General features: G+C 46.1%; 1 protein-coding gene across 11 annotated transcripts in view; it reads right to left on the bottom strand.

Annotated features, from left to right (window-relative positions):
- The window catches only part of CACNA1B (calcium voltage-gated channel subunit alpha1 B), a 297,873-nt gene extending 276,243 nt beyond the window's left edge, over positions 1-21,630 (bottom strand). For 10 of the 11 annotated variants that reach the window (XM_062640317.1, XM_062640316.1, XM_062640315.1 and 7 more), the window contains exons 1-2: positions 18,664-18,764; positions 11,903-12,042 (exon numbers count right to left, since the gene is read on the bottom strand). In XM_062640317.1, coding sequence (XP_062496301.1) covers positions 11,903-12,042; positions 18,664-18,756 — 233 coding nt within the window. In that variant the 5' untranslated portion in view covers positions 18,757-18,764. Of the gene's footprint in view, positions 1-11,902; positions 12,043-18,663; positions 18,770-20,901 lie in introns of those variants that run through there. The other variant, XM_062640320.1, reaches the window with a different exon arrangement.
- Positions 21,631-26,251: the final 4,621 nt, after the last annotated feature.

Consider the following 26,251-nt stretch of genomic DNA (forward strand, 5'->3'; position numbering starts at 1 on the left):
CTTGGTCCATACGCATGGCTGGAAAGATCAAGCAGAGCAAATGTCTGCAGCACCAAGGGCCCTGTTTTGCAAAGTCACTTTTCTTGATCCTGTCCATATTTCAGAGCATCTCCAACTAAGCCCCATTAATGTAATTGATTTTTAATGGCATTCTCAAAGAAACGATGTGAGGATTTTAACAGGCTATTAGATAGAAATTAAACCTCACCCAAACCTTCCTCCTGAGGAACAAAGGCTTCCAAAGATGCAGGGGGGCTGTTCTGTTCCTGCTAATGGACAAGGAGGTGCTACAGTGGCCTGGGGAAAAGGCGCACTGCTTCCCCATGTTCCACCTCACACAACATTGATCCTACCACTACTAGAGACAAAAGGTTTGTAATTACAAGGGAAGGGGTTTTCATCCTTTCCATACAAACAAGACCAGCGGGCAGCTCTGGAGGGACCAGAAGCAGAAATACTATTTGATGAGCTGGAGGTCTTCCAGGTTTCAAAGGGAAGAAAATAAAACATAGGTCCTGGTTGCTTTTGTTCTCTGGGCTCCTTCATGCCAAATAGCATTGGCCAATTCCTCAGCTCAGGCCTTTGAAACCCAAGCAGCTGAATCTGGCAAGTGGTTATAGTCGATGGCTCCAGCAGTGCTGCTTTCCCAGCAACAAGTGAGGCTTGTGCAGCAGTAAAACATGACAGCCTCCATCCCCTTGTGGAAAGAGGCACCAGGCAACGACTTCAGCTTCTCCCTTTTATCCATTCCCTGTATGCACCATGAGCAGTACCTTCTCATCTACCCATGGTTCAAGCAATTTAAAGCCATGACGCTACCCTGAAGACTGACTTTGCCATGGATGTCGTTCCCCTTTCCCAATTCAGCCACTTCTGCTCCAGCAACAGTGAAGCCACTCCTTTTTTTTTATTCTCTAGCAAATCAGTGACAATACTTCTGGACATTTTGACTCAAAGGATGTCACCTCCCCCAAAGGTCCAATCTTTCCTCAGGTTAAAATCTGACAGACACCCACATTTGCAACTTCCCCTGTGTGGCACGCCATCGTTTTGACACATTCCCCGTGGTACACGAACACTGAGCTCCATGCAAGATTCTCCCACTCACTGTGAGTGAGCATCTGCATTTCTAGAAGATTATGCTGTTACCATCTATTTTACTTCTGATTCAAATTCTCCTCACTTGATTTCAACATTTTTAAAGACTTATTTTTACTTCTTTTGAGACATTTTAAACTCCTTTCTTTTCAACACTGTCACCCAGCCGTTTTCACTCGTACATTACAAATCTGGGCAGCATTTCGTCTTCATGTTTGAAGAGGTAGAAATGTGGACACAAACCAAAAAAGCAGTGGCCTAAAATCCTTTCTTAGCCAATGACATGGGGAGAAGAGAAAAACAGGACGCCCTAATCCCACTCCATTGCTCAATCTGCTAGGCAAGAGAACTGAAACCGTATTATCCTGAATCAGTCTCATACACAGCATTATCTGCTGCTACAGACTCATGTTCTTTCAGACATTCCAATTAAAGCAAGAAAATTGGATCATGCTGAGCTTCCTTTGTCCTTTTCACCTCTTGTGAAAAGCAGGGGTTAACATAATTTTATACCTGTTCTAATTAGCTGTAATGTTGTAACCAGAGAGGATAAAAAAATAGTGGGTTTTATTAGAAGACTTAGTGGATCACGGAGTGCTCTTACCTTTTCCACAACTAGCAGCCAAGTTTGGTATTTCCAGATCTTCCTACATTATACCTAACCAATTTCAGTACTTTACTCATTACTAGAGGAAAAAGAAGTTAAAACTGTGCAACAAGTGAATACTCCTACCCAACATGAGAGCTTCCATGCCCAACTCCCGACAGCTGGATGTGCTTCCAGGTCTTACTGAAGCCTCATTCAGGACAGGGCCACCCTCTGACATGATAATTTCACCTGACAGAATCTTCTTCCCTGATCCAAATCCTGCAAAGGTTGGAGACCACAGCTGAGGAGATACCTCTCCTCCCAAAGCAAGGTTAAGGGGATGTTCCACCATGGAAAGAGAGCAGCAGCACTTCAGCAGCACCTGGCTTGATGGTGCCAGACCTCACTCCTCTACAAAACCAGAACATCATTATCAAAGTGACATTTATATTATTAGAAACCACCTTGGATTCATTTTAAATGAGAGTTTTCAAACCCAGCTCTTTCCCTGAAGCTTAGGTTTGCAGCCTTTGAGGGCACATTTAACACTGCACTGGAGTATTGAAGTTTCTCTCTCAGCTGCAGCACAGCTTGCAACAAGATGTTTGATCTTTAAATCAGACATCAAATGATGGAATACCACTACTCCTGTTGATATTGTTTCATGTAGAAAAAGACAAAGTTTAGCCTTGGCATATACTGCTGTATTTCACTGTAACAGACTGAATGGCTGCTCTGGAGTCATGTCTCCAGCATGATTCAGAAGAAATTACAAGATAAAGAAAAGGACAATTATGAAACAGCCTGGTCACATTTCCACCTCACTTATTTCAGGGAGCACCAGGAAAAGGACCTAATCATCCTCCTTCAAAAATCCATTTCCCCTCTGGTGAATCTGTAGATGATCTCTAGGCTCCTTTGGTTTCAAGATCCAAAACAGACCATTTCAGCTGAAGCAAATTCTTGCTGAGTTCCATGAGTTAATTACATTTCCATTAGGAAAGAAGTTCTAAAACTTCAATTTCTTTACTGATGCTTTTTGAATCTTGCCAAAATAGATAGAGAAACATGATTTCCTCTCTTTTCTTTATCAGTCTCACCCTTATGAGACTTCCCTCTTAATTTTAACTCTCAGCCTTTTCATTTCTTCAACCCTTTAATCATTTCCACAGCCTTCCTCCTAAATTCTCATGCCCAAACTTTATTTGAGGATGATGGTCCAGGATGTTTGAGATGAAGAACCAAGCCAAAAAGCAGTCCTATCTTCCTCTTTTTTTAATGGAAAATAAGCTCAGAGCTCCAATTTAAGTTCTTTTAAGCTCTCTTTGAACCAGAACCAAGCTACATCCAACTGAGTATTTCTGATTATCAGTTTAGTTCAAGAGCTCTTCAGGACAGGGACATTTTGCAGCTGAAAGTCTTAGTGTCCTCCAAACAGCTCATTTCTGTCCTTCACTCCATCACTTCTACATCTCCCCATGGATCAGCAACATGCTCTTAAACTCTTAGCCTGATACCGGGTGTTTTCTGTTTTGCCGAGCCTTAAAGGGAATTTTTACATGTTTAATGGTGCAAAGGAGGGAAGTCAGCTTCAGCCTTTCTCCAGAAATGTCTGTAAGGAACAACCTTTGCAGTGAAGCACCTCTCCAACCTCTACTCCTGATCTTTTCCTTGCCTAAATATGACACAGGCCAACAGGAACCGACTTTACTGAGCCAACAGCTAAACCCATTATTGGCTAAAACCTGGGGTTTAACTCAGGAGTGACCTGAACTTCTTGCTCCAGAGGGATGCTTTTAAAAGTCTTCAGCTGATCATGAGAACCACCTACACATACACACCCTCCCCTGTAGCCAGCTTTTGAAACCAAGGCATCTTCTCCAGCCCTGACAGAATAAGCATATCTACTGGAAAAACCTGACCTGTTTCCTCAATATCCTGCCCTGAGGTCCCTGAGCACATATATTCAGACAAAAGAAAGGTGATTTTCCTGACCTCCAGCATACATGAAAATGGAGGAGGGAGGAGACACAAAGCCTTATATTCATTATCAGCCATTGATTTGCCTAATGCTGACCAAGTCAGGAAGGAAAGATCTCTCATATGCATTTGAAGAGCATTTTTTAGGTGACCATGCTCCTTTGTGAGGATCAGGACAGGTTTGACACCTGCCACACAAGGACTCCTTTCTCAGCCTAAGCTGCCAGGCTTCCCCATGGCACAAAAGCAGCCTTCCCGTGCAGCCAGGAGTTGACAAAAGGTACGCTCTGCTTCATCCATCCTGCTGAACTCATTCACAGAGGATCCCTTCCCTCTATGCCAATTCAGTCAGATCCTTCAATGCAGAGATGTCAAGCAAAGACTCTAACCTTGGTGTCAAAATGCATCTCCAGGTACCCAAATGCCAGCTGCTGGACCCTAGAGTTTGGTTACCTATGCAGAGACCTTGAGCCACTCATCCTCCTGTTCTGGCCTGGCCAGAACATCCCACACACCTTGTCAGTGGTTCAGCAAGAACAAAACAAGATCAGTTTCCCACCCCCACTAAGGTTCCCTGATGTTTTCAGAGAGCCCTGAGAAAGGCAATGGTCCCAAAGCACCCATGGGGTGAGTTGTGGATCCAGGGATGCATGTGCTAATGTGACACTGTTGTTCCTGGCACTCGGGATTAAATTACAATTAAAACTAGGCTAATTTTCTAAATCCTCCTACTTTTCAACAATAGCAGCCAGGTTCTTATCACCTCAGATGAGCAGGCACTTTGCTGTCAAAAGCTGGCCCTTTGGGAACTGGGACACAGCAGCAGAAGCAACATTTGAGAAACAAGAGCCTGAGAAATCCTGCCCACTCCTCCTCATCTAATCATGAGACAGCACTCAACACCACACAGAGGACTTGCAGGTTTTGGGGTTGTTTAAAACAGAGAAGCAGTGAGAAAATGAACATTAAAGCACTTCATAGCTGCAATTTTATTTGTTCTTCTGGTTTTAAATTGCTAGTGTTCACACCCAGCTGTAACAGCAGATGGGTGTACAATGCTTTCCACCTTTAGAAAAGAGCAGTCAAGCAGATGCCCACACTACACAATTGCTAGGGCAGGATCAGACATTAAAAGCAGATCACAAGGTCCAGAGTCCTCTTCTCAACCTGCCATCTCTGCAATTGCCTTTGCATGGTACATCTGGTTCCCTCACAAGAGACAATATTTCCCTGTCACCAGCCTCCCTTTGAGAGCCATAAAAAGCTAAAAATACTCTCTGGACTAATGATCCTACCTGGCTTTGATAGAGCCCTGGCAGTGAGGTGGAAGCATTCCTCCCTTTCACTTGGGATGGCCACTTTTACTTTACAGCTGCCCAATGGCCCATGGGCCAGGGAGATGCAAGTACCCTTAGATGGTGTCTGACACTCTCCTCTGTGAACAGAACGCTTCAAAGCAGCACAAGATGGAAATGTCAAGAAATACTTTTGTTTCCTCTCTCTTCGGACAAAAGCTATTTTTCTATGCCCCAACTTTGTGGCTTCTTGTCGCACAGTACCATCATTTATCACTTCACAGACCAGGTGTTCAATACCTTGCAGTCACTTTTAATAAAGTAAGAGAGAAGCACGTCAATCTCATTATCTGTTTGCCTTTGAGAAGTACCCTGACCTGAAACATTGGGTTTGCCACAACCAGAGCAGAGCCATGCTTCAAGGATAACTTCTGCCAGCAAAGGGCTGTCCCCGCCTGCAGGTCCTCTGAGAGTCTGTGACCATCTGTAGCCTTCCTCTAAGCACAGCCCGGAGTCCTCCTCTGCTCAGGAAAGTCTCCTTCTAATTTAGCAGTCAGCCACACAATTACACACCCACCTGCTTAACTCAACCTGCCTCTCCCACCCGCACCAAAATCAGCGCACAAAAGCCACTACAAGTAACAACAGAAGACGTGAGCCCTGATTAACACTCCAGCAGTCTCAGCATGACCTGGGACCCCCTTTGATAGGTGAAACAAGCCCAGAGGGAAAGCAAGCTCCAGTCACAAAGATCCTGATGCCCCACTGGGCAAAACTGGTTGTAACAGCACATTAAAGGGAGCGGGGACATCTGCCAAGGTGGGATTAGAGCCCAAAATTCCTTCCTCCCTGTCCAGCATCATCTCCTTTGAAGGAAACTGCTTTTTCAGCTCCCCAAGAGCCCAGATGGCCAAGGGACAGAAAATAGAAGAACTTCAAACTATTTTTGACTGTTGAAACTGAGACCTCACACACCCTCTTCCCTTCCAGTTACTAACCACTCATTTTCTCTGCCTCAAAAAAAGCCTGGTTACTTGCCTTCCTCCGTTACTGCCCCCATACACCAGCCAGATTGCCAGTTAACACTCGCTTTCAGGAAAGCAGGTAAATTCCCTTTCCCTTCTCCATTTTTTTTATCTGATTTGATTGCAGAAGGTACCTTTAGCTTCTGAGCCAGCAAGTCTCCATCCATCACTGGAGCATAAAAGAAATTGAAACGAGGATGAGCTCCATTAAAATCTATAGAGGCTTTGCTCTTGGCATGACTCATGCACAGTGCTAATAGCAATCAGCCTTAGTCCATCACCACCCATACTGTACAAAGAGGCTTACTTGTTTTCCTTGTGAAAACTAATCAAGACGAGGCTTGTCTCTCAAAATATCCACTTCCCTAACTCCTGTTGCAGCCCAGCTCTGCTTTCTAGCATGCAAGTGCCAGAAGTTCCATGTCATAAAAGCAGAGAGAAATCTGCATTTGCCTCCTTTATTCCCCAGGGTCTAGGTCTAAAGCTTTTAAACAAAGCACCGAGCACACCGGCTAAAGTGATGTTGGCAGGGCATCCGAGGGGTTTTATCTCATTTTAGTTTTGCTTTTTTAATTATTTTGCTCTATAATTATTTACAGGTGGCAAGATTGAGATGTTCTGGGGATCACACAAGAACCAGTCACACAGGACCCCATAATTCAGACATCCTAATTTGAGATTTGGAAGGCACAGGAGAATGCATGTGGAGAAAAAAAAGGCTAGAGACTATAGGCATCTATGTCTTTTATTTAATAATCCCAGCCCTCAACCAGACATCGACTTCTAAAATACCCCTGTGCTCACATCTCACCCCATCTAGGAGGTATGTCCGCCCTGAATTGAAAAATAAGAGGCCCATAGAGGGCTCAAGAGGCCCTCTGCTGCGCAGAGCAGGCTGAATGGTTCCTATGCCTACCCCTTTGACAGTCAGCACTGCAAGCAAGGCTGCTGCTGCTCCTCATACACTGTACCAGGAATAGCATCTCAGACTGCCCACATACTAAGATGATCCTGGTAACTAGCAAAGCTAACATCAAGGATGAACAGGTCTTTATTATGCTACTAAATGAGTTACCTTCCAATTTATTAGCATTACCAGGAGCTAGGAGCACGTTTCTCAGTCATCCAGACAATCAGGATAATTCTAGCTTTTGTAATTTGTTCCCGACAGCCTGAGACATCAGTAACAGCACACAGACTTTGTGCACATCACTTGGCAGCTCCGGTCCTGGCACACACTGTCTCTGCCAGTCCCACCCAGAGATGCAGGCAACTGATCCAACTGGCTCAAGAAGCTACCAGGACTCTTCGAGAGTGTTTAGGCCAGGCTGATTGAACGCCAAAAATCCTAACTCTGCTCATAAAGGACAGAGCATGATCCTTGCAAGTGCTCTAGTTATTTATACCAGGCTTTAGCAACTCTTGGTGCTGGACAAACGCTTCACGTGGCTGTGGTCGTTGCCTATGATAGAACTAGGAAAGGACCAGAGCAAGAGCATAGACCAGTGGTGTTAAAGGAGGTTGGGCAGCATAAACCTCTGACTGGGGAAATGCTGGAGATTCATAAACACCATAAGCATGCAGGAAAAGGAATGACTGTTCTCCAGATCTTAGTATACAAAACCTAGAAAGGACCAATGGAAATCTCAGGTAGTTAGTGGTGAAAAAAAGGGACAAGCAGCACCTTTTCTATAGTATGTAATTAAAACATGAGACATTACCCAGGATATGATGAAGCCAGAGGCGTCAACAGGCCCCAAAACACAACCAAGGACAGTACCCTTGAGCCACACAGTTTAAAAGCCATTAGACCCGTATTTTTTTCTCAAAAATCCCTAGACATCTGAATTTCAGAATCAGGAAGATAAGAACTGGTTCATCCATGCCTTGATCTCCATTCTTCTCCTTAGCAGTCACCATCTCCAGCTAGAGAAGAGGTCTGTAGTTTAACCCAGAAGAGCAGCCCTTCAGGCCCAGGACACCAGAAGAAATCTTCCCATGAACTCAAACACAGACAGGTCTGAACCTCAAGGCCTCGAATTCAGGCTCATAGCTCCATCCACTGCCCTCTGAGTGGTTCAGGTGTAGGGTGAACCTTGTCCCCAAGACTTGTGAGGTTTCCACCCTAAGACAGGTTGCAGCAACACAGTAAGAAGTCCCTTTGCTCCTACCTTGGGAATACTGCATTGAGAGCATATCGTCCAAAGCCAGTTGAGGAACTGCACTTTTGTGTGATTTAGAGCTGCTGATGGGTAATGTCATCACTGGAGTGAACGCAACCCCATAGAACTGTGACAAGGAAGTGAATAGGAGCTCTAAAACATACTTGTCTTCACAATAGCAACAGGCACATCGCAGCGGGGCAGCTTTCCTCGATACTCATCTACAACTGGAGGAGTTTACAAGAAACAACTGAAAAAAATTACCAAAAAAAAAAAAATCTTTCAAGGAGCAGCAATCTATTATTTTCCATGGCCTCTATTAACAGCGGATCAGCATGCTTCCTGGAAAGTAAAGGAGACAGCCTCCACGGCGTTGTTGTGGAAAGAAACCGAGCGAGTGTTCTCTGGAACAGCAAACCAAGCCATTTTGGGCCACTATCTGTTAGATTCAAGCTTAGCTCAATAGGATATTGATCCTGGCTGCCTGTAACACGGCCCTGATTTAGTCTCAATTTAACAAGTTCTACTGCCTGATTTTTGACGAACAAAATGTCCATCATTGCAGGTAAACTAAAAATATATTTATCAGTAATGCCGGTGTCCACGCATTGAGGAGCGAAAAAAGAGGGTTGGGGAAAACAGGAGGAAAGGGGCACTGCATGATCACTGTAATATTTACATAAGGGTAAGTTCAATAAATGCAGAGCCTTCCCCCACAGCCTCCTCCAAAACACACCCAGACACTGGCTGGCCTCCTTCCTATGGAAACAGTTAAGGAGAGCAAAAGCTTCTCTTGGCTTTCATGGGGTTTAGCTACAAGCTGAAAATGAGATCAGATTTTCCGACATTCACCATTTACCTTAATACAAATGTGCACTCAACAGGATTAGCAGGTACACAGCTCTGCGTGTGGTGCCATGAGCTGCATTTTCATGATCTTTCATGCCTACACATTAAAAAAGAGAAATCAAAATCCCTCTGTAACATTGAAGATCAATGCAAAACTGAGCTTAAGAGCTGAACGCTCAGCACTGCCTGGGAAACATGAAGTAACATTTTCAAGCAGAAATCTTGCACATATGGCAAAGGGAAGCTTTGGATAGAGTAGTAAAATGGTATTTCAAAAACTGATGTGCTACCTATCTATATTTATAAGAACATATTAAGTACTAGTTCAGCACTGTCCTTTTTTATTATTCCAGAATAAATCACAGAACCTGCCTGATCTTTTTTTGAAACACACTGATCGGAGTCTGTCTTCCACAGAAATGAAATTTAAGGTCCCACTTGTGTCACCACCTCAAACCCTGTCCCTGGAGAAACAGTTGGGTTTGTCAGGAGTAAATGTTCTTCTTCAGCAGTCTCAATGTGGAATGCCAGGATCACGTCTGTCTCCACTAATCTGCCTTGCTCAGCCTGCCCCTTGTTAACTGAGCCAGGCAATAGGCAGATGAAAGGATTCCTGGCCAGTGAAGGAAGCCCAAGGAAGAGGAGGCTCCTGCTTTCTAGCACAGACCCATGGCAACACAGGAGTGAGCTAAGAACATAATAAGGATCTAGGAAATGCAGAGCAAAACACAACAGGCTACAGAGAAAACACTAATTCCATTCCCCATGTGATGCTGCAGACCTTTCAGTGTTATTTCTCTACTATAGGACCCTCCACCTCATTACTGGGTTTGGAAATACAGTCCCAGACACAGGAAAACATTTATCTAACCAAGCACATGAGTAAACCTGTTATTTTCAGTAGCCCCACACACACACTCCCCAGACACCAAAAACTGGGCATGAGCTCAAGTGCCTTGTAAATCCAGCCCTTGAGTTATAGGATTAGAGGTCTGTGATTTCCTCAGTGGAGATGAGTCTTGGACTTAGTGTCGGCCAGTTTACGCTTTGCCTTCCCTGCACTGCCTGCCTGGTGGGAAGTCCATGTACAAGACGATTTCAATACAGCCCAGCTAGCATCACCATTGGAAACCAGCAGCTTTGACGTTAACAGGATTGTACTTCAAAAGACTGCGCATGTTTGCAGATGGCAACAGGGTTCCTATTCCAGCTGTCTAATCAAGCTGATAGTCCACAATTATGCTCTGAGATCAAACAGCTCTGCAAGCAGCACTCACAATAACCACCAGCAGCACCAGTAAATGCTGGTGTCACACGTATAAGCATCACACACTCGGTTGTGATGCCACAAGCATGGGACATAGAGGAGGTTTCAGCTGCTCTTGCAAAACTTTACTATCTCAGTCATAGCAAGGCAGTTCAAAACCCATATATCTATTTTGATTCCTGACCCTTGTTCATGGAAAAAAACCTAACACATGCCTAAACTAATACCAATATGGCTGTAATTCAGGCAGCTTTTACATACAGCCTTAACTTTCAGTACAGAACCACTGGAGTCAGCTGAATTCAAACGTGTACTTGAATGCTTTGCTGAAGGATAAATCAAGCCACATGCCAAAGTCCTTTCTAGAATCAGGGCCTTGACTTTCTTTTATTTAGTTGCTTTTAAACACACAAAAGGGCATAGTGCTCACCAGGAATCAGAACATACCGTCGGTGCAAGTAATTGTAGCATCTGTGCTAATTCTCTTTTCATCCTGGTACCCCCTATGCTTCCAAGCATGTAAATCTGATTCTCCTTGTGACTCCACTGAAGTTTCTATTGATTAAACACCCAGCCCCAGCAGCAGGAGAATCAAGCCCTGCATATTTATTTTCTTCCTCTCAATACAGAAAGAATTCCCTTTGGCCTCTCAATTGTTATATCACAAGGTACACTGACTACAAATAGAAATACAGTGATAATGTGTCTAATGAATACATTTATATATGTACACAAGTATTTTCCTGACAGCATCCTAATCTACACCACTAACCAGACCAAAGAACAGAGATGTCCAGTGCACACAGTAGCAGAGGTGTGTAAAATGAGTTTGTATTAATAACAAGAGCCAGACTGCAGTTTTCTGGGGAAAAAAACAACTGAAATCCTTCCAAGATGAAGGCTGCAAGATCAGGACCTCACACAGACCTTTGGAACATTTCCTCTGGAGCTTTAAAGCACAATTTGTAGACCATGTTACTTAATGTTTGTGTTTTCATTACTCACTAGCATTACACTGTATTTATATAAACAGATACTAAAACTGTTGCAATGCATAGCAGAAAAATATTGTAAGCATTTCCAAGAAAGAAATTAGGGATATCATTTCAAGCCAAGGTACAAAAACACAGGTAGCATTTTCAGCTCTATCCGTAAGACACGCACCCTCTTTGAATTAGTTTTAGGAAAGGGTTTTTTTATAGCAGACCAAAGTCATTCTTTCAAAGTTGTAACAGCTTAAAAATGGGATGCATTTAATTTGTTAACTCACTCCATGCTGACTTTTAAAGTCATCCTGTAAAGTCAGAAGACAGATTGGTTTAAATGAGGTTCAAGTACCCAGTGGCAATTAGAACCTGCAAAGCTGGAGCAATGCTGGTAAGCATCCAGATAAGATGCATGACAGCATATATGCAAATAACTATCCTCCAAGCCTCTTCGCAGGTGGTTCAAACAACACTTTAAAAGTGACTCATTCAGCACAATAGCCATTGTTTTAAAACTGCATGGTCAAAATGCAGTTTTCTTGTAGTTTCACTAAAATCACTGCCAGCCAAACCCATAGTTGGAAAAAAAAAAGCCAACATGAATCCAAGCAAGAGTCCCCGTTAAACTTGGAGCAGGAGGAGGTCACTTACCCTGTGAGGACCACAACAAAATCCATCACGTTCCAACCGTTCCGGAGGTAAGAGCCTTTATGAAAAACAAACCCCAGAGCGATGATTTTTATACCAGCTTCAAAGCAAAATATTCCAATAAAGTACGGCTCAGTGTCATCCTGAAAAAGAATAAAACCCGAAGGTGTCAAGGAGATATCTACAGTTCCGCACTGATAGCAAGAGTCATACAAACAGCTACATGCACTAACTTCCTGCCCTTTTCAGCTCTCTGAACAGAGGTGAAACCAAAAGGTTTTGATTTACTGAAACTAGACAGAGAGAAGAATCTTGTCACCATTTCTCTGTAGCAATAGGACAAGGGGTGATGGTTTAAACCTAAACAGGCAACGTTCAGGTTAGATATAAGGAAGAAGTTTTTTACTGTGAGGGTAGTGAGGTGTTGGAACAGGTTTTCCAAACAAGTGGTGAGTGCTCCATCCCCAGCAGTGTTCAAGGCCAGGTTGGACAGAGCCTTGAGTGACACAGCCTAGTGTGAGGCATCCCTGCTCGTGGCAGGACGTTGAAACTGTATGACCTTAAGGTCCTTTCCAACCCTAACTATTCTGTGATGGTAAATTTGCTTTTTCACATTTTTTACAACTCTGTTTGCCTTTATTCTTTCACCCAGCTCTTTCTATCTTTACTCAATATTCTGGAGAGAATTTTAACACTCAAATTTTGCTCTAAGGATATATTCACACTTGAAATAATACATTTCTGTACTTAGTGACATGGAAGAAAACATGTGCTTTACAATTCATCCAGGAACCCAAAACAAGAGGGTATCTTGGGGAGTAGCAGTCAGCACAGCTAGCTTGCAAACGCTGGCAGGAAATTATTTATTTATCATTTATTCCATCAGTTCTTCCTTCACTTCCCTTCTTTCTCCTCCATTTTCTGGATTTTCACAGCTGCAGTGTCACCTGTTTTTCTTTCACTGTGTGTCTGATTCAGGGAGAAATCCCCACTCCCTTCCATTAACAGCAGAAGCATCAGGTTTGTGTCTCAAGCCCTTGGTGCAGACTAAAGCAGACCATGGGATCACAACTTCAAAAGAATCAAGCTTAGTCTCTATGGTTTTCCTAGACCATTTTTTCATCTGTGGCACCAGATCCTTAGTATTCTACTTTATTGTAAGAGTTTCAACCCAAAAACAATGCCAAATGGAAGCATTCACATTTGGAAGGAAGATGCAGGCTAGAAATGAGAACAAAGCAAGAGGTGAAAGGAATGGGCATCAATTTCAACAAAATGTTACTTAAATCTGGCACCTGGAACCAATTTCCAAATGTGCCTTAGATCCCCAATTTCAGCTGGAGGCAATGGAAGTAAAGCAGCCCTGCCCTAAAGGAAGCAAGTTCCCAAATGAAGAGATTAGAAATCTTTGTTGCAGTGACTTTGGCATTTCAGGCCATCAGAGTTGGGCTGCCCTTTGATACACAGCTGTTTACATTTTGCAATTCTACTAATGACAAAGGTGATTTTAGTTCTCCTATGCAGAAAGAACGTGAAAGTTGAATCTTGCGGCCACAGAACAAAGAACTGGTTTTGATATAAAAATCTATTTTACAACATGGCAACACTTGCTAAACTCTGACCCAGCGCCAGCAGACAGCCCTGTGCTTTAAGCATGGTACTTGTTACCGAAAGCCAGGTTTTTCCCACCTAGAAGACTAATAGCATACCCCTCCAGAAGAGGCTTACACACTTAGCACATCAATGTATGCCCAACTCAGCAAGTCAACCACAAAGTGCTAACCACTGAAGGTGCCTCCAAACTGTTGGAAATTACTGCTTCTAAACAAGATCTCCCATCAGTTTTGTTTCCTGCCCCACATCCCTACACACCTCAGTGACCCCAGCTCCTCCATACACTTCATCTGTCACCCTACATCATCCTCATTCCTCTCCACCTTTCCTTACCTCACAGCCTAGAAACTCTACTTTCCATTTCCCTATGGCCAGGCAAGATGACCAGTCACCTGCAGACCACACACACCCTGTCTGGCAAGTGACTGTTGAGCTCACATTGTAGGCTTTTGGCTGAAACGGAGGGGAAAAAAAACAAACCCAAAAGTATCTTCTCTTCCAGCCAGAGCTGTTTCCACAAATGGCAGCACCTCCAGGACCTCTACTCATCCGCAAACCTGCTCAGAAGATACAGAGGCTATCACTGGCAGACTGAGAAAGACCAACTACCCATCTCAGTGCTATTTACCCACAGAAAAAGAGGAACCAGGCAAGGCCATCAGACCTTTTATGACCTTCAACAAAAATCCTACAATAAGAGTCCTCCTCCAGCAGCTTCTTCATAACACAAACTAGAAGCATCCCAGGACTCCAACCCACTATAGAAAACAGGGAAGAAGAAAAAAGAGGTCAGAAATCAACATGTGCGATTTCAGTACCCTACTGCTCTTCTGCTTTCCCCCATACAAGCAAGAGCACTTTAATAGCCTTATCTGCCTACTCTTCAACCCCACACCACCTTCTAGTTCAACAAGCATATTAAATCTCTGCAAACAAAGACCTCCCAAACCATCCTATGCTTCCTTCCCACAACTACTAGTGTGCCTCTAAAAATAGCTCTTCTAACACATACAAAAAATATACCTTTACCCACCTACACCTCCTTTCATTACTCCCTCACTTCCTGGAAGCCTTATATCAACTCTGCTCCCAGTCTTTTGCTCAATCTAGGTCAGGTGCCTTGTGATTACAGCTCCCAGTTTTAAAGAGCCAGGCTTCAGGTACTCAAGGATTTGGTAGAATGTGTTCTTCCCAAAGCTAGCACTCCACAAGAGCTCTTAGGAAGAGGGTCAAAGAAGGTCTTGTCAGTTCCTAGCTAAGCAGAAAGGCTCACAGATGGACTTGAGTATTATTATAAAGAAAAAATGTCATCTATAGGGTTGGGGAAATAAGAGGGGATAGAAAAAGGGTCTTTTCTAAAGCCTGTCTAAATTCACAGTAATTCAGCCTAAGAATACAATAAAGTAACAATACAATGAAAAATAAACTTTACGCTCCATTACATAGTGGAGCCTGATGCTGAAAAAAGGGGATTGCATGACTTGTGTGATAGAGGGAACTGAGAGCAAGGACATGGGGGACATTGCTGCCAGATCAGCAATCTTGCTGCCAGGACATCCTGCAGCCCCCTTCAGACAGGAGACTGTGTTGCTGTTTGGGTTCAAGAGTAGGAAATCAGGTGATAATGAATATCAGTGTGCGTACTTGGAAGGAAGGAGGAGAAGCTGGGCAGCAGCCAGAGCTGTGCCAGCAGGTTGTTTGCTGTGGACACAGCAAAGCTTGATGCTGGGCCAAACACACATTTAATCAATATGTTTCAGATCAGAAACAACTTCTGAGTCTGGAAAGTCATTACTATTCCTAGTCCATGTCCTAGTGTCTTTCCTTGGCCTTTGGTGTGACAGCCTTTATAGGTTTGGGTGTGTAAGGCATTGTTCATGCAAAAGTTAATACGAACAGCTCACATACAACTGCTGTGGATAGGATAAAGAAATAAATCCATTTTATTATTAAGCACAAAAGCTGCCATTCTGAGTATCTGAGAAAAGTTATATTCTGTCCTCACCTAAAAAACACCCAGGGGAGCCAAACACTTGGAGCTCTGCAGTGGGGTGCAGAGGAACATCCTATAGATGTTGTCTCTGTCAGGCTATGGTCTACTGAAGCTTCTGAAGAAAAAGTGAGACATTAGGAAAGAGACATGGAGAAAACGCCTGTGTCTCAGCCTGAAGATCCAAGAGCATCATGAGCACAAAGCATCCACGTGCAGGGCCATTCAGGGCTTACATGTGAAACTCCCCATTCCTACATTTGGAACTCTCACTGGCAGGCACTGGGCCACTCAATACAACTCTCTCAGCATCTTTTCAGTTGGCATCACTCCACTGTGTATAAACAACGCATTATTTCTTAGGACAGAAGGAGGCTGACTCTGTAACCTACTGGCTAAGGCACTCAGCTGAGATGGACAATAGCAAGTTTGTAGTATTTGTTCCAGCAGATAATTACTGATGTGAAGTAAACTCTTCCAGCAGCCAAAGCATGTGAAAGTCCCAGCCCAGAGCAGGCAAGGAACTAGAGAGTAGGTCATTCTACAGCTAGCAGAAGAATTAACTTATTTCTCTTGTCTGAAGAGTAAGTCCTTGAAGCCAATGCTCCAGATCACCACTAAATGCTTTGACCACCAATATGGTGTTTTTATCAGAGCCCTAGTTTTAACCAGCATTAACACAATGTTTTTCTGTGCTACAGCTACATACAGAAAATGGACAGAGAAAGAACTCATAATTCAGACATCCTAATTCTTGAAATACTGCATCTACTGAGACATCACTTGCTCTTCCCATGTGCTTAATTAACCCTGCTTAACAAGTAACACGAGCACAGGAAACAGCCAAGAGAGTTTGCACTGCAGGTTCATATCTTAGGTCTCTGGGGAGCTACAGAGAAAGATATTTTGAATAGAAGAGAAAAATCATGCAATGTTTGCATGGACTCCTCCCTCTTTCTCTCAGCTTTAACCAATAGACAATCTTGAGGGTTTTGTCCTTGTATCTGTGCCACAAAGTATCTGGGCAGGTTTGGTTTCCCTTTAACACCTCTGCCTACATCTCCCAGTCATAAAAGGCTTGTGATGTGCATCTCATATCCTTAAGATGTGACTAACTCTTCAGTGATGAGCCCTCACTCCAATTTGGAGATTTTAATGAACCCAGGAGAAGGAAAGGTACATCCATCAATCATTAAGCCAAAAAAGCCAATTCCATTTCTGGCAAAGAAAGCAATAGAAGCCCTGCTCTTCTTTATGGACTTATAATTTGGCTCAAAACCTGTAAATGCATGGGAATGTTGGTCCACTGTGATTTAACATGGATTTGTAACATTTTCAGTGAAACAACTTACAGTTTGTGGAAGTGGCAGGAGGATTCTAAGGAGGTTTCACTTTGAAAACCAGGAGACAGTTTTTCATATTCACAATGCTTAATCTTTCCAGCATATGTTGAAAATAAAAAATATTACATGACTTGTAAAGATTCTCAGTGTTATTCTATGCTAAACCACTTTATACTTCAGAGTTACAAATGTTCTGTAGTTAAAATGGCTTCAGAATATCTGGATCCAAGGCAATATTGCACAACGGTGTTTGAGACAAAAAAAAAAAAGGGGTTAATTCTTCCTTCTTCATCAAGGCAGAGCCAACAAGGTGCACACTGTGTGTTCAACTCATACAGTTACCTTGCACAATTTGGTGGTAATGCCAGTGCCCCCTTTGGAATGATTTGGGCAGGAACTTGAGGGGTGTGTGCAGTACTGGGTACTGTAGAATGCAATTAGTACAGTGGGGGAAAAGACCAACAAAGAACCTCTAGGATCCACTTACAAATCTAGAGTTAGAGAGGAACATAGGAACAATGCGCTAACTGTATCTACCACTCCTTCAAACAACAAATCACCAAAGGTTTACCAAACCACAACATCCACAAAACTGCTTTTCCCCTTCACTGGTTCCTGTTTTCAGAGCTATGGAAGATATTTCCCAAGCTTTATCATCACCCTGAGTCTAAACTTCCGCTTTGCTCACACACCCAGGCTTGCCTGGCTAGTCAATCCCAAAGCACACAAAGACATGTTTAACGGCAGCAAGATCAACACACATTCGTGTTCTAAAGTTTTTCTTCATCTCTTCCCAAGTACAAAGAATCCAAACAGAAAGAGATCAGAAAGAGACTAAGCAAACACAATGCAGGTGGGCAGCCAGCATGAACAGATACATTTCCAAACAGGCAGCATCAACTCGCTGCCCCTGAAGCTCTTTCTAGATCTATCAGTTACATGCTTTTTCCTGTTTCTGCACAGTAAGATTGTGAGAGTTGCCCAGTGGTGTGGACCAAACATAGAAACTGTAGCAACCAGTATGCAGGGGCTCTGGCTTTTGGCAACAAGCTTAATATTACTTTGGTTTACATAATTTAATATCTACATGCAAAAGGCATGTGGGTTTGTATTTATTCATCCTTTGAACATGCGCCATGATTAATGCATTTAGGCATGAAAGATGTTCCAGACCATTAACAGCAGGAGAAAAATCAAACCAAATATTACCCGTTTTTCCTACAGTGATGATAAATGGAAGAACAGTTTTGAAGCTATTCTTATATTTTCTTTTGAAATAAGGTAATTGGGCTCATTACCATAAAGCCTGTGGGTAAATTATTTTCTTCTCTAAGTTGGTTTCTTTTTTTGGAAGGGAAGTGTAATCATCTAAAGCCAAAGTTTGCTTTTGTAGGATCCTTGGTATATGCTGTAACAGGAAGCTAGCTTAAAGACATAGGAACCTAAAAGGTTACTCTGTTCTAGCATTTCCTGGGAAAATATCACACAAGTTCATTTGATTCTACAGATGATTCTGAGCATTTGGCAGCTCCTTCCTGTCCTGGTTTATAAACAACCTAAGTTTGCTGCTCTTATGATCATAATTCTGCTCCTGCAATTGGGCAGGGCTAGAGTGATGAAGCATTCTTGTGGAGATGGGATGTGCAGGTTAGAGTTATACTTGTTGTCACTGTCTTATTTTGTCTGATTATCGGGTTAATGCCAATTTGTTTATACACGGATCTTTACAGTAGGTGCAAGCACTCACAACACCAGGGGGCTGACTGCTTTTTGTATTAGAACAGAAACAAGAAATTGAAATAAATAATACAACTCACCAATCTCTCTGACATAGGTGTCTTGTCTCCATCCGGCAAATGTTGTTCCAGAGCCAGCACAATACAGTTGGCTATGATTGTAGCTAAAATCATATATTCAAATGGAGTAGGGACCAGAAGTTAAAGAAGACACTAGACAACACATTTCTACCTAAACAGTTACATTAGTTGAGCATTCTGAGATTTCTTATCTTTTTTGAAGGTATTTAGTCTCCTTGACTTCCTCGGCTCTTTCTGGGATGTCTCTGGAAGGAAAGTAGGAAATTGTCTCTTTTCTTTGAGGGAGTTGGTGACTTATACAGAACCCAACGTGCTCAAGGAATTTGGGAGCAAGAAAACGAAAGGTCCCAAGGAAACAGAAAGCTGTTAGTAACTGTTGGGTTTACATGATATTGATAAGATAACTGCCCCGAAATAGATTCTACAGCTGAATGCCATCTGCTGAGTTGTTCTTCAGAAATTCCCTGTCATTTAACTGGAGCACATAGTGTAAATAAGCAATGGGCTAGAAAAGTTTGCTTTAGAGCATCTACGCAGGTCCAAAACATGAATTCCTGCTAGATTGCAATACCCACTCCTGGGGAGAATCAAATCACCAGTGCCCTGTCGGGATGTATAAGGGAAACAATCTCATGGGGAAGAATGCAAACGCGACACCGGCTGCCCATCGTCTCTAGTCCTAAGCTGTGCTGAGCGCCTTGCTGTCCCAGGGCGGAGCCCCAGGTCCGCCGGCACCGCGGACAGCTCCGCTCAGCACCGCGGACAGCGCCGCTCAGCACCGCGGACAGCGCCCGGACCCGGCCGCACCTCGCTCGCAGCTCCGGCGGGGGGAGCGACTGGCGGCTCCGCTGCCCCCCTCCCCGAGCCCCAGCGCTAAGGGGTGCCCGCCCCACACCCCGCTAGGAGGAGGCAGCCGAGTGGCACAAGAGGCAGGAGAGGGCGAGACTGCGCCTGGCCTTGCGGGAAGGCGACGCTGTGGCTGCCACCGGAGCTTTGGAGCTGGTTTATTCAGACTCGAATGCAGGGAAGGAGAAATGGATGAGGAAGTGCAGCGATCCCTGTGACTCTGTAATACGGACAGAAAAATCACTGCGTGTGTGTGTTCAGGGGAAAGAGAACTGCACTCACTCGACTGGTGTATATTTTTTCCCTCTTAGCCCCTCAAGAAGTGAAAACTGGGGGAGCCTGGATGGGAGATGGCCTCTGTGGCAATGGGAAGTGTTGCTAGGAGGCTGGGAGGAGGCCCTGCTGCTGTTAGCTGAGGATTAATAGGTGTGTGATATCAAATGTAAAGAAAACAACCAGCTCCCTTGAGATACCAGTGCAATGCCCTCCCATACACACACACACCCCCCAGATCTACCCCCAGGTAACCTCAAATAGTCTGCTTCTCTTTTCTCAGGGCTTACAACCCCACTGTGTGCATCATTACGAGCAAAGCCCCCTTCTGAGGACAATCTCTGCAGCTCACTCTCCCAGCCTGGGATCTGGGTCTGAGACAGAAAGCATCTGTGCCTTTCACAGCCCAGCAGATGATCCTTCTCCTCACTTACTGCTTCCCCCCACCACAACGCTTTGGGTTTAATTTTTTTAGTACAGCCTGAGCTTAGGCTACGCACCTAGTGAGAGTGACAAGATTCATGTTGATTTTAACAGATTCAGGAGGTGATGTACCAAAAGACTCACTGCAATGATCGTATTAATGGGATTCACAAGGTATCTCAGCTCTCAACATCCCTACTATCAATGCAGCTTTAATGCTAAGGTGTCACCATCTTAATCCCACGTTCCTTCATCTATTCAGAGTGAGAAAGAAGGGTTGAAAGGCTCTAAGATGGAAATAGGAATGAGGGTTCAGTAGCATGAATCTCACAGAACCCTTTGCATTTGGCTTACATTGTAGGCAATGTAGATCTTTGCAACTGTACATCTCACACCTAAAGGCACAGGGAAACGCACATATGTCTCCCACACACCCCTGGCAGAGCCAAAAACACACTCTGCCATTCCTACTGAAGCAATTTCCTGTGATCCCCAGCTACACAGCTGTACATGATGTCGGACACACGGCTCCATGTCACACACACCCATCACACACCAGATCACACACGCACGTCTACATTAGCACCAGATACTCAGCCTTAGCTGCTGGAGGGGGGGGGTGGGGGGGGTGTCTCTTTCCCCCTGTCCTCTTCTCCCCCTCCCCACCTTGCCCACATCCCCTCCCTGAAAGGATATGGCCATTCTGTTATTCTCTTGGCATATTTCCGTATAACATTATCTTCACTGAAGATGAAGAGGGATCTGTTGACTGTGAAGCAGTTCTGTTTGACAGGGATGGGGTTGTAGAGAGCCATAGTCCTGGCCCTCTGAGCCATCGACTGCTTATACATCCTTTGGCCGGCTTGGGGGCCACCTTGCCGGCTGCTCCCTCTTCCAGCCCCGGCCGGCCCTCCGCCTCCATAGCGGGTTGGCAGATCATCCCCGAACCGAGCCATTCTCTCAGTGCACGGAGCCGGGCGCTACAATCCAAACTGGCAGCCGAGGTGAGAGGAAGACGCATCACAGCGCGCAGCACTTCTCCCTCCGGGGGCTTCGATTGCGGGATCGGGGTTGATCGCAGCGAAATATATAGATAGAGTTAAATATATATATATATATATGTATGTATAGATATCTCCCTTTACCTTCCTCCAGCCCTTCCTCTTCCCCGCCGCTGTGGCTGCCCGGGGCCGGGCGGAAGGCGCCGGGGCTCCGCTCACCTCCCCGCACAGGTACCGTCTCTCCGGCCCGACCCCATCCCGGGGCGGCGGCGGCTCCGGCAGGGTCCCTTCTGCGGGGGGAGGCCGGTGGGGCTGGAAGGGGCCGCGCTGCTGCCGTGCCGGCCGCGGGAGCGCTCCGCCGTGCCCAGCCCAGCCCAGCCCGGCCCGGCACGGCCCGGCACGGCCCGGCCCCGCCGCATGTGATGCCCGGAGCCAATCGGCCGCCGCGGCTCCGCCCGCCCAAGCACCGGCACCGGGAGGCGGGCGGGGAGGGAAGAAGGGAGGCAGGAGGGAGGGATGCAAGGAGGGAAGGATGGAGCCTGCCCGGCCGCCGCCGCCCACCCCGATAAATACGACCAAGACGCGGCCACTCCCCAGGGCCGCGGGGAGGGAGGGATCGATCCCCCCCCCGCCCCTGCGCAGCGCCCCGCGGGAGCGCAAAGACCCCGGGGGAGGGCTCCGCCTTGGGGGGACCAGGCGAGGCGGCCCCCGCGCCTGCGCGCCGCTGCCCAGATGTGCATTGCCCAGCTGCTGCACCCATGGGTGCCCCCTCGGCACTGGGCATCGAGTTCCCCCCCCCCCCCCCCATCGGAAGTCCTGGAGAACGCCGGGGCTATGGGGCCGGGGGGTGCGGGGTAATGGGGATGCTCAGCTCAGATCCAGTCACCGGGGCCGCGGCACGGATGGGGTGTGGGTGCACCCCCCGCACCAGCACCCGGGGATGGGGCGCTGCAGGGCTGTGTGCGCTCAGCCAGGTTCACACCAGAGCTGTGCCCTTTCCTCAGACAACTTACTTTGTTTCTCCTTGGTTTGAATGACTCCTGCAGAGCACTTGGATACCTTTAATCCCGTATTTATGGACGAAATCCTTTAATCCTGTTTATTCCGGCACCCTCTGTTGCATCCATCCACCACAAGTCAGGAAGCTAACTCCTCCTTGTTCGCGGAGCGCCTCACGTCAACCGGCACTGCAGTAGCTGGTGAGGATCCGCTTTTGCATGTAGGCTAAATCTGGGATACAAACTATAAACTTCTAGAAAGGACCCTCCAGAGAAGTCAGGGCTGTCAACAGGGGGACATTTTCACTCCCCCACAGTAAGGAAACCCTGGACTCTGCTGCTAATGTGTTTTTTGCCTTAGTCATCCAAGCTGTCTCAGTTCAAAACCAACCCACCAACTAGGGAAGTCAGTAGCAATAACATCTGCTGAATTCAGGAGACAGCGAGAGGGCTGGCAATATCCACAAATGAGGGCTGGCAATATCCAAAGGGTGATTCTCCGGGAGAAACTGGCTCCTTACTCAGGGGTTTGGTATCTCTGAAGGGCTTTCTCACACTGCAGCACAGCCCAAAGATACCCTCAGAGGCAGCAGTGGCTGCAGAGGAGAGCCAGGAGCAGCCATAAAGGAGGAGGAAGGTTCATCACATCCTGCTTCCTTGAGGGTCAGAGACAGCAAAGGCCACCAACCAGCCTGACACAGCCACAGCCACCCAACTTCTGTAAGCCCAGGGCAGCAAGAAGCTGCTCCAGTCTGTAGGTTGCCTTCCCATGGGAATGCAATAAAAGACTTTCTCCCCAACCCCAGTACTGGATAGTTTGCAGATTAAACTGAGTGCTGAAGTCCTTAGGAGAAACTTTGCCTGGAGAAGGAAGCTGAAGTCTTTGGGAAATGAAGCCTCGTGCCAGGATGCTCCAGCTCCCGCTGGCTCAGTGTCCCTCACACACTCAACGAGACCCTGGGCAGAGATTAAACTGAGAGTGTTTCCTCCTGGGAGCCTTCACCCCCAAGCACTGCCAAGCTGATCCACACAACTGGGGCAGCAGGGAAAGAGTCTTTACTTCATGGTGAGAGGAGGAGGGCACAGGGAGCTCACAGCTGAGCAGGGCAGAATGCTCATCTCTAAAGTGTCCCTGAACCCATTTTCATTTCCATCCTCACTGCATTTTTTTCCTATAATGGATTCCTCTTTTCATCTGAAACTCAACTTTCCCCCAGCTGATTTATTCAGTTGTCGAAAATTTTCACTTCTCTGCTTCTGGTCACTGAATCTGATACATTTTGTGGTCTTGTGTTTTTTTTTCAGTGGGAAAACCCGGTTCTTTAATCTGCAGCCACTAGAAGGGAAAATGCCGTTTTCAGTAATCCCCCACCTCTGCTGCTAGGAATCAGCCCCTGAAAACAAGGAATACCTTGGTTTCCACAAACCTTTCTGTCTGCATCCTCCTGTGCTTACAAGGCGGAGGGTGGATGAACAACAAAACAGCTCTGAAAAGTCGAAACCAAAGCAGCGCTGTCTTTGGCATCAGGTGGCATTGGGAGTCAGGTGAAACTCTGAGCCCCACATCCCCTTCCCTTATCCCAGAGCCACCAAACCATCCGTCCTCTGCCAGGAGCAAGCTCCCCACCACAGCACTGCAGTGAAGGCAGCAGACAGGGTGGTGACAGCGAGAAACCGATGTGAGCATGTCATGGGATGTTCTATTAACCCCCAGTTTGCCCTTTTCTCCATCTGTATGCTCAGGGCTTTGCTTTTTTTGCCTCCACACTATAGGGAAGATCACACACATCTTAAGCACTGAAAGCCTTAAAGACAAGAAAGCGACTGCAATTGCAAGGATTATTTAGCTCTGAGAGGGGAAGCATCAGGGTTTAGTTGGGCTGTTTGAGATTAGGAAGAGAGCAGGGGAGTTAAGAGAAAGCAAAAAGTTTAGAGGGCTGCAAAGGGCAGACATCTCTAATCCACCACAACAGGAGGACAAAGCGTGTCATGGCAAATTCTAAATACGGATTCAGTCATGAGCAACTCCTCCTCATCAGCTCCAAAGACAGAGGTGAGCAAACCACACTGCTCTCTAACACTGGTTTGGTTTCAAGAAGCCTTTGTTCTCCCCCAGCAGCTTTGCCAGGCAACCAGGCATTGCCCTGGACTTTCACCTCCATCCCAAGCTCCAAGCCAGAGGCAGGTGGCTGGGTTTAATGGAGCAGCACTTCCATCTGGAAAGGTGAAGCCCCCCAGCAAGGTGACAGGGTAGAGAAAACACTGCAGGTCTTTGCCTCTCCGATGACTGGGACACTTGGACGGCTGCAAGCACCAGTGGCACTGTTTATCTGCCCTGGCAACGCAGCTCACAGGGACTCCCAGGGCAGCCTGGATCTGTCTTGGGGGGTGAGGGTTCTGGTTGAACCACAGAAGAAGTGGGCTTCCAGCTTGCTGTGCTCCAGAGGCTCAGCTCCCTCTATGAGGGTCAGTAACTAAAATTGAGGGACACGATTCCAACACCCCTCACTGAACAGCATGAGGGGACACTTGCAGAAGCCACCACTTCAAGCCCATACAACTTGAAGCTCTGGACGCAGGCTATTGCCAAAAAACAGCTCCCAGGAGCATATTTCCTTCAAAAAACTCAACAAACCCCACAGGCTGCACCTCACCTTCCAGCCCACAGGAAGGTCCACAGCTCCGGGCCAAGAAAAGCAGCTTCCCAAGGCACTCCCAGCCAGCAGTGTCTGCTCTCCTCACTCCCAAACACACATTTTGGACCAGCTGTGCTACAGGAACAGCCTGCTGTGATGCAGGGAGAGAAAATTGTTGAAGACTGTGCTGGAGCCTGCCAGACAATGCAGAATGCATCGTGCCAAAGGCAGCGAGGGGAGGGAGGGCAGCGAGGAAGTGCTCTGGTGCTTTTTTTCATTAAGAATTAAAGGATAAGAGAGTGAACGAAGGGAAAAAGAGGCCTCATGAAGGTACAGCTCCTCTTAGGCACATGTATGTTCTGAACCACTGCCCAATTGCCCTCAGCTCTATGCAAATGCAGAGTGAAAGAGACCCTGCGTTCAGAGCCCATCAGTGTGAATGGCAAAGCCCCTGGGCTGTACCAGCCTGGCACAGGATTTCATGTCTGCACAAAGGGATGCACAAGCGAGCACCACCCCAAGCCCACAGCACCACCCAGCTCTTCCAGCCCAGGAGATCACGTCAAGCTTGGTATTTACAAGAGCTCAGTCTAAACACTCAAATTGGAGGGAAGGGAAACTGAGGCACAGTGATTACAGAGCAGGTCACGGAGGGAAATCAGGTACCGTGTGTCCCAGCTCAGCACCTTTTCCACATCACCTCTCCCCCTTGAGTGAACACCAGGAGACCAAGAGTGGTTGCACTTATTCTGTTTCCCTTGAACTTAAGTCCTTTGTAGATGGACCATGACATGAAACCCAGCAGCCATTCTTTGGAAGGTAGTTGAAGTCTGCTGATGTCTTTGCTTCATATCCCAGGTAGCCACAGAACCAGGCAGTGAGCTCAGGAAGTACTTCAACAAGCAGGACCAACGTCTGAATAACGCCACACTAGAAAATTCACAGCAATGGATGACTATGGAATCATAAGACACAGTGAAGCAAGGCTGTCCACGTGTTGGAGACACGCAAGAAACCTTCTGCTTGGTGCCCAGTGTTCCCCTCACAGTGTTACTGCCCCACATCTGAGCCCCAGCAATACCACAAGAGTGTTTGCTCTGTAGAAAAGCAACCCCGTGATGATGGATAAAAAGTACTGTTGGTTTCAAATCAGGTGTCGTACCTTTATTCTCTTTGGCATTTCTACACCACCGGTCTCCAAGACTGGCCAGCCAACAGGGAAAGGCAACAGGTTCACACCTTCTCTTCCATTGCTTTGGACCTCAATTCAACTGAGAACTTGCTCACCAGAGAGGGGCATTTGGTGAGCTTTAGCCTGCCTGTCACTGCAGATCTGTTTGTGGTACCGCAAGGATCAGACAGCTAATCCTCCTTAAGATTCAGGCCTGTCCTCTGCTTGGGCTCTTCTGAA

Source organism: Pezoporus occidentalis, unplaced genomic scaffold (assembly GCF_034315485.1).
Source record: "Pezoporus occidentalis ecotype Australia unplaced genomic scaffold, CSIRO_AGI_Poc_V1 ctg64, whole genome shotgun sequence".
In the NCBI taxonomy this organism is placed as follows: Eukaryota; Metazoa; Chordata; class Aves; order Psittaciformes; family Psittacidae; genus Pezoporus; species Pezoporus occidentalis.